The sequence below is a fragment of the Pagrus pagrus genome (genome assembly GCF_965226575.1).
Source record: "Pagrus pagrus genome assembly, chromosome: 14".
Lineage (NCBI taxonomy): Eukaryota > Metazoa > Chordata > Actinopteri > Spariformes > Sparidae > Pagrus > Pagrus pagrus.
The window spans coordinates 5876646-5891797 of NC_140198.1; the positions used below are offsets into that span (position 1 = coordinate 5876646).

At 41.1% G+C, this 15152-nt stretch overlaps 1 protein-coding gene across 4 annotated transcripts in view; it reads right to left on the minus strand.

Annotated features, from left to right (window-relative positions):
• Window positions 1-15152, minus strand: part of fnip1 (folliculin interacting protein 1) — a 43049-nt gene that overhangs the window by 17621 nt on the left and 10276 nt on the right. For 3 of the 4 annotated variants that reach the window (XM_084374317.1, XM_084374316.1, XM_084374314.1), the window contains 7 exons: window positions 10429-10558; window positions 5826-5963; window positions 5566-5666; window positions 5199-5273; window positions 4885-4976; window positions 3434-3517; window positions 368-439 (listed from right to left, as the gene is read on the minus strand). In XM_084374317.1, the coding sequence (XP_084230443.1) occupies window positions 368-439; window positions 3434-3517; window positions 4885-4976; window positions 5199-5273; window positions 5566-5666; window positions 5826-5963; window positions 10429-10558 (692 nt within the window). The remainder of the gene's footprint in view (window positions 1-367; window positions 440-3433; window positions 3518-4884; window positions 4977-5198; window positions 5274-5565; window positions 5667-5825; window positions 5964-10428; window positions 10559-15152) is intronic. The other variant, XM_084374315.1, reaches the window with a different exon arrangement.

Consider the following 15152-nt stretch of genomic DNA (forward strand, 5'->3'; position numbering starts at 1 on the left):
TTCTGGTTTTCTGGTAGGGGGCACCTATGGGTCGTTTTAATGAATGGAAACTGTGTTCATGTGCGTCTGCATACCACACAAGTGAAGTCGCAGCTGATGCAGCGCTGGTTAAAGTATCCGACGGTTGTGTAACTGTTCACTCTCTTCACCTTCAACAGTCAAGTGAAAGCAGGTCATCCATTGTGACCCAGGAAGTGCTTCACTTTACAACTGTTCATTCATTTCCTGACTTACATTTGATCTTCTCTGTACCTTAACCACTTTGGTCTTGACATGAATAAATGTGAATGCAATTCAAAGCGAAGACCTGAAAGCTGCGTTGAGTGTAGGTCAATCCAGGCTTTGTCTCCTAGTCTCATTAACCTACCTGACCTGGCGATGCCGCTGTCCCTCTCGTCGTAAAGCCCTCGGCCAGGCATGTCCATCGGGTGACTGTGGCCTGGAGGAAGGGAGAGAGGGTGTCGAGAGACAAAATGAAGGGTTGGGTTGAGGGTGAAGGAAAGGGGTTCAGAGGGAGAAGGGAGAGTGAGACAAAGGTCAAAGGTTGACGGGTGAAAAAGAAACAGAAAGGAGAGATAGAAGAAAGAAAAGAGTTAAGATCAAGAGAAAGAACGAAAGCAAAAAAATATAAGAGAGGGAAGTAAGAGGGATGACAAACAAAAAAAAGAGACAAAAAACCGTCAGATACAGAAAACATAATCAGCAAAATGGAGCACCATGCACACTGAGGATGCTCTTATCACCACGGAGTCAGAGCCTTGAGTAGCTCACAAACAAATACAGAGGCTATTGCTTTTGAGTGCCTCAGCATCCATGTCTGAGCTTTGGCAAGTGAAGTTAAATTTGTCCCTAACGAACTGCATGATTACTTTTACTACATACAACTTATATCCAGGAAATAAAACTGTTCACAAAATTAGGTTGAAATTGCTTGAAAAGTTATTTTTAATGTAGCATAAAAAAGGCCTGGTGGTTTGTTCAAAACAACTGCACCAACATTAGATTAGAAACCAACTGGGAGGTCACCCAAAAATAAAGGCTCCAAACAAGCGCAGGACTAATTTCTACTGTGAAACGCCCGTTACTGATTGACTGTCATGCTGTAAGTGCACCCATTGTTTTGTAACACCAAAAACAGGAAGTGTCACAAGCAAAACAAAAACAGCAAAAAGCGCTACTGTTGTAACACGCTGTTGCACACGGACTCACTCCCTGTCACTATCTACAGCAGCTATCTACAGCTTTGATGTAGCTTTCAACAACACACTCAATAATATAGATGTCACCGAGCCTGTTTGCTCGTTCTCAAATGTCCTTCTCGTCGACACTTTGGGGCAAAATGAGAAAACTGTCAATGCTTCGCGGCAGAGAGGCTTTAATGTGCAGTGGAGATGATTAATGAGCAAGTCAACAGGAGTTTTTTTTTTTTTTTTTGCAAAGCTTCTGAGTATTTGTGTGTATGTGCACTCCTTTGTGCGTTATGACCATACCAACATTGCATAACTGAGAGAGCTACATGCCATGCCGACGTAAGGGTGCCCTGAACAGGACTGTGGGTCGGCACCATGCCTCTGGGAGAAGCTATTTTTCTAAAACTTGCCACCACTTCACTACAGCAAGAATGAGGGAGGAATAACCACTGAATACTTCTGACACAGGAGGTCTCTGATCAGCTTGATATAATAAATGATAAAGATCTGAGTTTTAGTGTACTACAGTTCATTATTCTATTGCTGCACTCAGGCCTTGACCACACGTATACAGACATTTTTCTAAATGGACATTTTCCCGCTCCATTAAAAAAAAAAAGAAGAAGAAAATTCTGTCCAACGACCTTCATTTGTACACACGAGAACTCAAAACAATTTCAAATGCTCAACAAGCATGCCGGGCCAGGAGGTGGTGATAATATCCATATCAGCGATAGGTCAAGTATATTCTGAGCATGCAATAGTAGCTTAAAAACACTGACAACAACTGCATATTATTTATGTATTAGCATTTTATAATTTTATTGCCTCCATTATCATTATTTATTATGATTTGCTTGTCATTAGACACCTTTCTGGCACACAGCCTAGCAGTGCTAAGCAAATGTAAACTAACCAGTCCACCATTGTTTTTGTTGTTGTTTCAAGTATCGATGTGCATGCATGGATAGGGGTGAGATAAAATGTCATTTGCATGTGAATGAGAGGCCAAAACTAAGAAAAAAATTGAGAAATATCTGTATGCGTGTTGACAAGGCCTTAGTCAAAATCAACAGTTAAACACTTTGTGCAGCTGTGTGTTCTGACTAGTAAAAGGCACACATAAGTACTTGCTCTTCCTGCTAAAAGACACCAAGCTGATCAAAAAACTCACCAGGAGAGAATTCAGTTCATTTCTTTGCAGTGATGATACATGGGCAATACAGTAGGTTATATTGTGGGGGTTTTTAGTGCGTGTCACTGCTGGTGAGACATCTGTGCACACCTGTAACTACTGTGCACAACATTTTAGGAAGCGGGATTGTGAGCAAGAGGAATATTAAGTCACTTGCGTGCCCTTGAACAAAGCATTTCCACACCAATTGCTCAAGTGGACCAGCTCACCCGTCCACAGAAGACCGTTTGTAACTTTATGGATGCAAGAATGGATGTTCCTGAATGTGCACATGCATGCAGAGGCAATTTTCACCTTATCATTTAATGGTATATAAGAAATTAAACAAAAGATGAGAATACAACAGTCCACTGAACACTGACTGGTGTCATAACGCTTATATGAATTGCCCAAGTATCACGGTCACTGACAAAGATAAAGAAGTTAGAGAAAGTCTGTGATGTGAGTGATGAACACTAAAGAGGAGAAGTAGATGCGAAAACTTAAACCTAGAACTACAGCCACCAACACCAGTGAAAACCCACACCGTTTCTGCATGCGTGATACACCTGCAGGCCTGGGTCAGAGAGTGCTGGCAGATGTATTTAATGATAAGACAGCTTTATGGCTGACAGAGGAGGAAGTTTAATTTGACACTGCCATTAGCAAAACAAAGGAACACAAGGTGTTTGAAGACCCCTTAAATATCCCTCTGTGGTTCACTAAGAGGCAGTTTGTGTTGTTGAGGTTCATTTAATTTGGGGATAAAATTACTGAATTTTGCAAATGTTCTCATCTGCCAAATGAACAAATTTAGGGGAAGACATCCGCTGATTTTAGAAGAGGAACCACCTCCAGGAAGAAGCCTCTATTTGACCCAAGTTATCTGCAGATGTGTTGTGATATTGCATGCTATTACTACTGCTACCACTCCTAGTGCAAGAATTACTACACAGGCATGCAGCCGCTGAGAGTTGAGGCCTCTACAACCATTACTACCGCGAGTACAGCCTACACACACACGCATGCAACTGGCACATGTCAGTCATGGCCAGTTTTAAGCGCCAACCTGAAAAGAAAGATGCGCTCTTGATGAGGCGCAGAGGGCCCTGTTCAGAGAAGGCCCGTCGAGGGCTGCAGAGCTGAGAAAATCCTGCGCAGCACGAACAAAAACATGGAAAAGAAGAAAGGGAGGAAGAGACAAAAAAAACATGAACCATGGTTAGTGAATGAGTAAGGAGGAAAGCTGGCTGACTCCCGTCATCTGACCAGCTCAAGTCACAGGAGGTTTTTAGTCTGGGATGAAATATTGACCATCATCTGGTCAGCCAGTTGGTTGGTCGGTCAGTCAATCAGACAAACAGAAAGACTGGTATCACTCACAGAAAACATAGCTATCAAACAAATAAATCATTACAGGCTTTACAGCTCTGATCTTTTTGTCTTTTCTGTGAGGACAGCAGAGAAAATCCACAAAAGAATAGAATTTGCCAACAGTTCTTTATATTCTTGGCCCGTCACACTCTCAGCCAGACTTGGAGGGCTCTGTGTAATAAGTCTACTCTATCTGAAAATCAGATATCAGAGTTGTACCAAGATTAACATGTAGAATCATCAGGAGTTTCAGGGAAGCACCAGATGAGTCACAGTGAGTCTTTTTAATAGCAGAACAGTCGACTGTGCTAATTTGCTGAGAAAACTTGTGCTTGCAAGGCCAGTTTGAAAGTCCCCCAACTGTTCATGGGGCTAGTGTAGGGGAGCAGTATGGGAGAGCTGTTGGCAGAGTCTATCCAGCCTGGTTTGCATTCAAACGGGAATGTTAAAGCGTCAGAAAGACAGAAACAAAATCAGTTGCTTCTTCACAGTTCTACCAACACACTTTAACAATGTAAACTAAACGAAACATGAACTTCAAGTTGGTCTTACGCTGCAAATACTAACAATATTTCATACACTAAAGTGCCCCTTCGTTGAGTTGTTTGGTTATTCTCAAAGGTAGTTATAAGCACCGACAGTTACTGAGGCAAGGTGAACAAAATAATATGGGAATATGTAGTAGAAGAAGAAACTGAGGCTATGATCGAAACAAAAACAAAATTTCCTTCTAGTAAAAATTGACAAGTTTCTCCTTATTTTTATAATTTGCCTTCAAAAACACAGTGTTTCTCTGCTACTGGTTTATTGCAGGTCCCCAGTAGAAGAAACAGCCAGCAAGGAAATGCAGCCTTTGTCAACTATGGACTTCCAACTATAGAAACCAAGACCATACGTTTTAAAAAAAGCTAAGAACTTGTCTCTTCACTTTGGTCTTTAACTAGCTATGACTTTCCTAATACAGGTCTGAAACCATTGTCTGTGCTTTGCACTAATGCACTGCTGCACTTCGATGCATTCTTTGTCCTGTATTTTTAACTTATCTTTATTTATAAAGCACTTTGAGCCATGTGTTTAACAAAAGGTGTTATAAAAAATAAGGTCATTATTAAGTGATCAGTGAACTGGAAGCGTCTCTGTGTTTACCTATGTTCCCTAGCAGACTGTTGGCCCCAGTGTTTTGATCAGGCCTTAGTGTGTTGCCGTCCTGCCCAATGAACTCCAGGCTGTCCTGTAACCTGTAGAAGATGAAACGGCGAAAAACAGGAATAAAAGTTAGGTGTATGTGGATGATTTTAAAACATGTACCCATAGCACAATTGGGTATATAGGCCATAACTGAGACAGAGACAGGGCGATGAGATGAGATCTACATGTACTGGCTTATTGAAAAATTGCCATAGGATTCAGAGCAAGAAGTGGGTGTGTATGTGTTGATAAGCATGTGTGTGTGTGCTTACGTGTTGAGGCTGCCGTACACACTGCCTCCCGTCCTGGCGGTGAAGACCTTACTCAGCATCAGCTGAGGTGGCGATCTGATAGGAGGATAGCACGGGGACAAAGATTATCAGCATGTGTGCTTAATTGTTGTGATAGTGCAGGTTAGCGTATCTTTCACATCCAGCCTCATTTGCCTCTTGTTCCACCTCAATTTACAACTTCTCCTTTTCTTTCTTGTTCTTCTTGTATCCTTCCCTTCTTTTGTAACTTACTGTATTTTAACTCACAATTGAACACCTTTAAAATAACCCCACACAATTGAAAATGTAAAAGCTAATTTTATAAATCTTCCATTTCCAAGAACAGATGCACCCCTTTACCTCTTACCTGATCTGATGGATTTTTAGCGTTGAACCTTTGTAGCTCATAGCCACAGAGCCGAACATCATTTCTCCCAGCATTACCACATCAGACGAACACCTCGAACCCTGGTGAGAGAGGAGGAGCATACTTTATATTGTCACCCTTAAAAAGATTTGAACTGAATATTTTGTATAGTTCCAACGGGACCTGGACCAGGAAGTATACCCATGCAATTTACATGTGTATATGAGTGGCTTCATATGCATCTCAGAGACATGTTTTACCTGGTAGCGCATGCCCTGTTCCTTGGTTTCCTTGGTTTCGGAGGTGCAGGAGGAGGAGCTGTCCAGGGAACTGCTGCTGCCTCCCGTAGGACGGAGCTGGCAGCATTTCCCGAACATCTTCACCTGGGCCTCGGTGCTCTATGGGGTGAAAACAGGCTCATTTAACTGTGCAGAAGTTACATCTGTAAAACACAATACATTTAATACACTGGAAGGCCTACTCCTCATTTTATGCCCATATAGATTCGAGCTTATAGACCTTGACTTAATGATGAAAAAGCGCCAGGTTTTGCTGCTTTGTTTGCAGCCATTAAGATATAAACAACTGGTGGAGTATAAAGTGTACCACTTCCATATTTTCATCAGCCGAATTTTTCCTTTTCCTTTCCCTTTCAAATATAGAGAAGCCTTTAAAACGGCTCTTTTATTGACCAAGTAGCTTTACCAGCAATTATCAGACTTTTAATGTTGCTTTTTGGTTGATATTTACTTCTATCGCTTTAGCTATATTTATGCACATTACATGAAATCACCGAGACAGATGCAGACGTTGATTTATGCGTTTACTCCTGAAAAGGTTTGCACACCTTTATGTGGGAACAGCCCGTTCACGTGGGACTAGATAACAAAGGCACGAGGCTTTTATTGCTGGAGGATTTCAGTTATGGAGGCCTCTGACAACATAAACATAACGACTGAACAACTACTAACAAAAAATATAAAGTTACTGGCCTTTATCAAGTAAACTTCTAATGGAAAAACATAAAGAAAGTTGAATTGTTCTGGTCAAAAAACCATAGAAACCTAACCAAGAGGCAGTCGTGTAAACAGCAAACTAAAAGCAATGTGAGCTCAATCAGCCTGTGTCATGTGCCTTCTCAACTTGGCAGACTATTCAAGAGGAATGCATTTAGGAGGGTGGGGAGCGGAGGGGGAGGGTGTGTGTCAGTTTCTGTGTGTACGTGTGTGTGTGTGTGTGTGTGTGTGTGTGTGTGTGTGTGTGTGTGTGTGTGTGTGTGTGTGTGTTTGAGGCTCTGGTAATGGCTCACTTGAAACCACTGTCGCTGCCAATGTAAGAGAGGAAGAGAAAGGAACGGGGGAAAATGAGAGGCAGACAAAGAAACAGAATGAGATGAGGAGAGGAAAACAGGCAGGGGAGGAGGGATTACCGCTTTTTGCTCTTTTTAAGTACATTAGTTAAACACTGCAGATGTGTTTGCAAGCTGCTTTGAACATTGTTCAATTCTCCCTCATTGATGTGAGTGATTTTTTAGCACACACATGCACAGACTCATACTCATGCTAATGAACTCACGCTGACTCTGAGCGAGCGTGTGTTTGAGTGTGTACATGGGTGTGTGTCTGAGTGTGTTTGTGTGTGCGTCCGCTGCAGTGCAATGTGAGGTGTGTACACAGAGGCCAGCAGCATGTGACTGCCAGTCATATGACTCTTTCGGGAACTCGTGATCGAGCAGCACTGCAATCACTCCCTCCCTCCCCCTCTCTGCCTCCCTCCCTTCCTCCACCACTCCAACTTCATCCCTCTCTGTTTCCTGCAGCTTTCTTTCTCCTCCGATACATCCATTTCTTTCCTTTTGATTTGACTCTTCTGCAGCTCTGTCTTTCCTTACATTTTAGTCTTTTCCAACACCCCACCAACCCTGTTCGTTTCTCCATTCATGCATTTATGTCCATTTCTCTATTCCTCATTCTCTCTGAGCCTCTGTGCTGTGCTTGTTCCTGCTGTTGAGCTCTCGAAAATAAATTCCATTGAGTTGACGGAAAAAAAAACAACAACAGAAAAACAATCATGTGATAAAAGTCACACAGTGTCTGGCAAAGCCCTAACGGTGCAGAATGCACCAAAAATATTGACATTGATCCAGGAAACATGTACATACACAGCACAGACTCTTTTTACTGCCTAATGGTGTTATGCATTCACTGCATAAAACACACATGGCACAACTATTCTTATGTGATTCTATATATGGCACCAGTCCAATCCAAATGTAGAGCCTCAGTAAATCCAAATGTCCAAAAGTTTAGCAAACAGACAATCAAATTTTCAATGTCAGGGTGTGTGTGAGGCTGTTCACATTTGATATCAACACCCATCCTGTGTGATCCGATCTCAAGTGGACAGCTTTATGCCCGTCAGTTCACACCAGGCATTAACATGCACCATTTGTGTTAAACATTCACATTCAAATCAATTTTATTTATATAGCTCAAAATCAATCACATTGCCTCAATGGGATTTACAATCTGTACAGTGAACGACATCCTCTGTCCTTAGACCCTCGATTCGAGTGAGGAAAAACTTGCTTGTTTACTGTATTTGTGAAATTTGATATGTTTACCTATAACAAAGTGTTGCCTTCTTTCATAAATTTTGTTTAAACGATATAATGAGTTGAAACAGCAGTTAAAAAAAAACCTGCTAAATGTTGGAAGGAAAGACGCACTTTAGACATGGAAACAGACAGGCTGGAACAGTGGTGCCATGACAAAATTGTCACTTTTTACAAGGACAGACACGACTAAATGTATTGCATTTAATGCCGAATTTACAAGAAGGAAATACTAATTTTGAATTCGTTGTAGCAAAGTTCTGCAAACAACTCTTATAATCACATGGTTTGTAAGGGAGTTTAGGGAAAATTGCGGTTGCTAGTTCAATGGTTAGTTGAAGCATTGGGAGAGCCCAAATATGTATTTTGCATTACAGTGACAGCCTGTAATCCAGTCTGCCTGTTGTTGTGACTTCTTCTGATTTCACAGAGGACTTCAGCAGAGTAGGTGGTCCTTCAATGTGGCCCAAGACACATGTGCATACATACTGCTGAAAGAATTTGGTCACATGCAGGCCGGACCACCTCTGAGTTATCAGATCTCAAACACGTCCTCAATGAGCATTGGTGATGTTTACACCCATCTACTTGTGATCGGATCACTTAAAGATGTTGATACCAAATGTGAACAGCCTCTTTGCGTTTCTGTCTGATGTCAAGGTTACGGACATGATAATGAGGCAGACTGACAGATAGATGAGAGTAATTGAGGCAGCATGCAGAGAATCTTAAGCTCTTGAGCGTAAGAAACTACAAGACACTGCAAAGACAGGAAGAGAATGGCATGGAAAAAGGAAACAAGGGGACAGGTAAAGAGAGATTTAGGGAGGATGGAAAGTCAGAGAGATTTCAGTTGTGAAAGAGGATTAGAAATGAGTCGATAGATGGACAGCTGAGAGAAAAGCAGGCAGGTAAAGGTAAAGTAAGGTAGAGACAGTGGTTTATAAAAGATTACAGACATACTATAGGAAAGACCAAGATAACCGGAATAATTTACAAAAGCATAGGACAGTAAACAGGACTTTAAAGAGAGACAGCAAATAGATAAGAAAAGCAAGATGCTGAGCGGGGGTGAATTTAGAGAGGGTGAGACGAGAGCAGGGACAGGCGAAGACAGAGAGAACGACAGTCAGCGAGTGACAGGGCTGTCATGTGAGGATGAAAGAATGCTGCTTACACATGAGCTGTCAGCTGAGGCTATTATTATTGGAGATAAGAGCACCAGAACAAACCGGTCAGGGTCAGACAGGAACACACGGCAGCGTTATGAAAATATTAGGCAGGTTATTCAAAATTCAAAAGGGGAAAAAAAGTGGTGACCGTGAGTCAGTGCTTCATGGGAAAATCAGCTGACAGGTAAAGTATGGGAGAGGCTGTACACCCAAGAATGGCAGTCAAAGGACATAATTGATATGTTTAGCAGTCTTTATCAGGGTGTGTGCAACAATAGCTTCTAGACGCTGGAGTAAAACATGTGTTATCACCGTGTCTCACTGGCTGACATGGGTGTGTTGACAATTAACCAACGCTGAGGCTCAGGCACTCACTGACACACAAAAATAAATGACTTGTTTTAGGGGATATCTGCCTGCAGACTTGTTGTAGAAAAAGGATGTTGTTTGTAGACTGGACCTTTTCTTTTAGAAAGAGCAGAGAAAATAAAAAGATGTCACTGGAGAAATCCCATCCTTTACTACTGTCTTTTGTTTCAATAATAAGTAAATGAAAGTCTAATTCATAAACAAAAACATGCCCATGAACAGGACTTGTTCTCTGCCTTCCACGCTTGATCCTTCGGTCAGACGCTGTTCACTGTGGGGCAGTGAGGCGTCCTGCAGGATAAGCAGGATAAGGTGCAGCTTGTGTCCTCTGAGCGCCATTAAACAGTCACATGACTTCTGTTGCATGTCACGCCTCTGAGACTGCTAGTTACCATCTCTCTGCTTGTCTTTGCTCAGGCTGTTCTTAGATTTTAAAACCTTTTAAATGCTACCAGGGAGCGAATTGAACAAAGAAGAAACACCATTACCTGTGACTGCAAAGAAAAAGAATAAGAAATATGGAGGGTAAGAAAAACGATATAGGAAAGAAGAATAGGAATAGACATTGAAACAGGACCTGCATCTTCTCTACTACGTCAGTTGACCTCTGATTACAACAAAACCTGGAACATTTTAATTCCCATCAATAAAACTAAGGATGGGCTTCCAAGTGGCAACACACACACACAATACAAACATGTGACTCACTGTGATGGGGGTTTCCTCCGTGCCTCTCTTTTTGGCATTGGAGTCGAAGAGGACATTTCTGCCACGCCTCTCGCAGTCCTGGTAGACTATCAGCCTGATCTGACTGGGCTCCAGCTGGGGGATCGGCCAGCTAGATGGGAGGAAGAATGGACAGATGTGAGCGGAATCAAAAGAGGTGAAGACAGACAAAGTAGGGAGATAAGAGCTAACATAATGCACTTATAGGTAGAAATAAACTGATAGAGATGCAGAGAGATCAGTGAGACTGAGTGAATGGGAAAAGTGAAGAAACATTTCACATCTTCCTCAAACATCTTTTAAGCATTTCAGAAAATTTGCACATTAGAGACAATGAGGTCATGCTCCAGTAACAAAACACTTCCAAAACAATCTGGTGCAGCAGAGTACTAAAGGAAGGAAGCAGCGGAGCAACAGCACAACTTATTCACTGTAATATACCAATTCTTTGAATAAACCTTATGAATTATTAATCTGATAACTGAGCACTGACACAATTTATTACTTTGTCTAAATAAAACAGAATAAAAGACTTGAACAATCTAATTTCAACATGTTTTCTGCCAGTTTCAGACTAACATGTCTGAAAAGGTCTACAAGGGTTTTATATTTAATGAGCATTATGATTTGCTAGTTTCTAAGTCAAAATACTTTGCACATCAGAATAAAAAGCTGCGTGCATGGGGCTATCAGTGACCTATGGCATATCAAGTAACTGGTGCCCTTTTTATTGCAGCTCCTGTCATGTTTCTATGCAGTGTGATGTATTGTGTTTTTTAAATCTAAGCAAAGACAAATTTCTGCATTTTTTGTATGCAAAAGTTAGACAAGTATTTTTTCTATTCTATTCTAAAACTGGACTACTTGAGATTTGAGACATCTCAAGAATAGTGCAGAATATGAATACTACACCAATTTGGCCTTGCACTCTAACACTGCTAGACTCACAATAGACAGTTTAAAAAGGGGACCATGCACCAAGCATTTGTCTTTCTTCTCAAGACATCACATTACCCAAAATGCAACTCAATCACAAGCTCAGTTAAAGATTCAGATGTGAGTAATCGGCCTACAAAAAGGTAGAAATTATATACTAGCAAGCTCAAAAAAATCTGTTTACGCTGTCATCCTTCCCAGTGGTCACGGCAGAGCCAAGAGACACCATTCCATAACTACCATTCATCCACCAGTAGGGAGCAACAAAGATAAGCCAAGACAGCCTACGACCCACCCACCACTACAGATTTACTGTGTGTCCAGACAACAAGCAGCTACTCAAGACACTCCAGGGAATATACGGCACTGTTATATTGTTTGCAGCTCCTCCCTGGTGTACTTTCATACAGTTACACATGTGACACCCAGAATAACCAGTCTGCTGCTCCACTAGTTGACTATTAATATTTTGCTAAAGGCAATGAGCCTAATTCAACATGAAACTGTACAGTGAAGACCCCCCGTATTATTCATTTTCTGATCTGTTGAATTGTGTCATTGTCTCTTTGCAGCAATGCATTTCATCTATCAGCCTCTTACAATGAGTAACAGGATCCTACATCAGACACAGTTTTCTGTTTTTCTTAAGTTTCAACCGGTTTTGTTAAACACAGGACAGATTTCTGTATTTGTGTTCTTTTTCTTAATATTCTCAACATTTTAAAATGGGCAGGGCTCAGTTGGAAAAAGGTGATGTCATGTATTCGTCTCCACCAATCACAATTAAGCAACAGCTCAATCAATACGTGATGACAGGTGACGGATTGTTTGCTTGTGTTGCAGACCTACAAGGTGGTTTGATCACAGTCCTGATGAAGCCGATTAGCCAAGCTCAAATTTAATAACAATAAAGGAAGTTTAACTTTAATTGTCATTTTATTTTTTTTACCATTTTTAGTCATTACTATCCAAAAGTAATACCTAATTTGTTTAAAAAAAAAAAACAATCAACTAAACATTTCTTAACTAATAAAGGCTGTATTAGTCAACAATCAAAGCTAATGCTGTGCAAGTTACTACAGAGACTGACCTTAAAGCAACTCAAGATAAGTAGCTGAAAAATAATGCATGTTTATCACCATGTTGGGGATTTAGGGTAGTAGATTTTAAACTGTTACAGACTCTAGCACTGTTGCATTTCTTCTGGCAGGAAACACTGTCCAGCAGTTAAGTAACAGTTAAGCTGTTTTTACTGGCAGCCCTGCTCTATGGCTGTTGCTAGGTAACACTTGGTTTCATTCAGCTCATCTTATTAATGCTGGTCATCTGAGGTAATATCGTCAAGGATGTTGTTGCATATTTGTATTTCGCTGTGGGTACAAGCAGGTCTTCCCGGGGTGCTCTGGTAGTCACCTCTTCCTCTGGGGGAAACTGTGTCCCTGGGATGATTGAGTGGGGCTATAAAGATGACAGGGGATTGGACAAACAGATAGACAGTCGAGGATTTCTGCCTGATCTTACGGATAGATGGGTCAGGCAGATGCACACAGAGCTGGACCTAATTATAGCCTTTTATTGGGGAGCAGGGAGCGTCCCTAAACACAAGTGTTTATAGTAAATGGGTTGGTGGGGAGGGGTGGAAAAAGAACAGTTAAGTCTGTTTCACTCGCCACCAAAATAACAAACACATTCAAAAGCGGCATTCAAATTGTTGGTCAGTGAGCTTCAGTGAGACGGGGCAGGGAATACCTTTGTGGTAGGATATGGTTCTGCATGTGTGTCTGTGTGTACATTCCCATGCATGTGAGCTGCTATTTACCAAACACTGGTGTCAAAGTATGACCAGCATTCCTGGAGGTGAAACAGTTCAGTCTAGCAAGGGAGCAGGTGGAGGGAGTCATGTGCTGCAACCTGCTGCAGTGTTTAAGTCATTAAACCAACGTTGTTTGGCTTGAGAGGCAACTACACAAGAGTTATTTTTTTTGTTTTCTTATTGCTTAAACTTTATTGTCATTTAGAAAATGTAACTTCACTAAAAAAAAACACCGTCAGGGATACATTTACAATTATTTCCTCTTTGCAATGGTTTGAGACGACTTTCAGACACATTTCAAAAGCTAGTTTTAGGCAAAACATCTTGAGCCAACCTTTGCCACCAACCACTTCCTGAGGTGGCTTCACAGACGAGGCTGGTGTACTGCCATTACATTTAAACATGAAGCACATGCAGGAAATGTTATACTACTATTGACGTGTGGCTTTTGGCATCAAAAAACCTATTGGAAGAAGAGGTGTTAGGGTTGCCTCAAAACTGCTCATAACACCATCTCCATTGTGTCTGTTGAGGGATTCAGCAGACAGACACCTCTGTCTCTCTCACACACACATTCAGAAAAGCTTGTAACACCAACACCATCTGTTCATGAGGCTCCAATAGGCCCCCTTGGACCTGGCTTAAGCATTACTGACCTTTTAGGCATGTAGCAAGTTCTCACAAACTAACCAAAAACATGTATTATTTGTTGACACTGCTGGAGTCCTTCCTTGCAGATTTGCATAGCTCAAAAGGTTATTATTAGTATTCTAGCCACTGGTTGTTAAGGAAGGTATTCTGATAATTTTATCAGGGAACAGCATTGAGTCATACTAAAATATGCCCAAACTTGGGGGTTTTACGTTTGCTTGGAAGAGATGTGCAAGTGATGTGATGGTGACAACCAGGCAGTACTGACCCATAATTCAATTAAACATAACTGACCATACTGACTGACTCTCATTGTATACTCCTTTTAGAACAATACAGAGATGTGGCCGCAATTGATGTAATTGCTCAACATACCATGCATGAGTTGAACATGATTAAGATACTTCTTCTTCTGCTCTGTTGTTCAGACCAATGGTTAATGGAAGTAAATGCCGATCACTATCCAGATAAAAAAAAATATATATCTTCAGCTTTCTTCTCCTGGCTCCTGTCCGAGCAGGAGACCCAACCTCTTATCCAGCCTGAGTGCTAAACTGTTGACGTAATGCCTTCCTGGCTTACATAATGAGCTCAAATTGCATTGTATGTGCTGGGTTAATGTTCAGCTCATAGACTTGTGTGTAAGATTACACATCAGGCGGTCATCTTAGTATGTCACATGCCTCCTTGAAATTGGACTACCGGCTTTTATGAGTGGTATCTATATTAATTTGACTGTTGGTTACTTAATGTGTTCAGCTTATGTCCATTATTGTATGTTTTGGTTGATACTACAGCATCTTGGAGTAATCTTTTTTGCAACCAGCACCAACTGATTTAGCCTTTGTAATCCAATATTTACTGTTCTAAGACAACTGTGAATGAACAAAATTCAACATTGCTCAAAAGGTAAATAATCCTGTTCATTTTCTTACCAAATATGGGTGCAACAATTGCAAAAATAAGATGATGTGTTGTTTTCAGATCTGCCCAGAGGAGATCTGCATAATTTGACACCAAGTTCACTGCTTCCTTTGTTTTAAACATAACAGAGAGAAAACAGAGCGAAAACAGAGTGAGGAAGAAGGGATAAAAACAGCACAGAAAGCAAGAAAGATGGCTAAACTGACAGAGCTGTTTGATCAGCAACAGAAAAGAGTGAAATAACTTTCCTAAAGTAAGGAAAAGACAACAGCAGAAATCCAGATGGGATTCAAAACAAGAGCTAGAGGGAAACAACAGAGACAAAAAACAAATGACAAAAGCAGCAGAAGAAAATCAGAATGAGAAAATGTAGCTAACATTG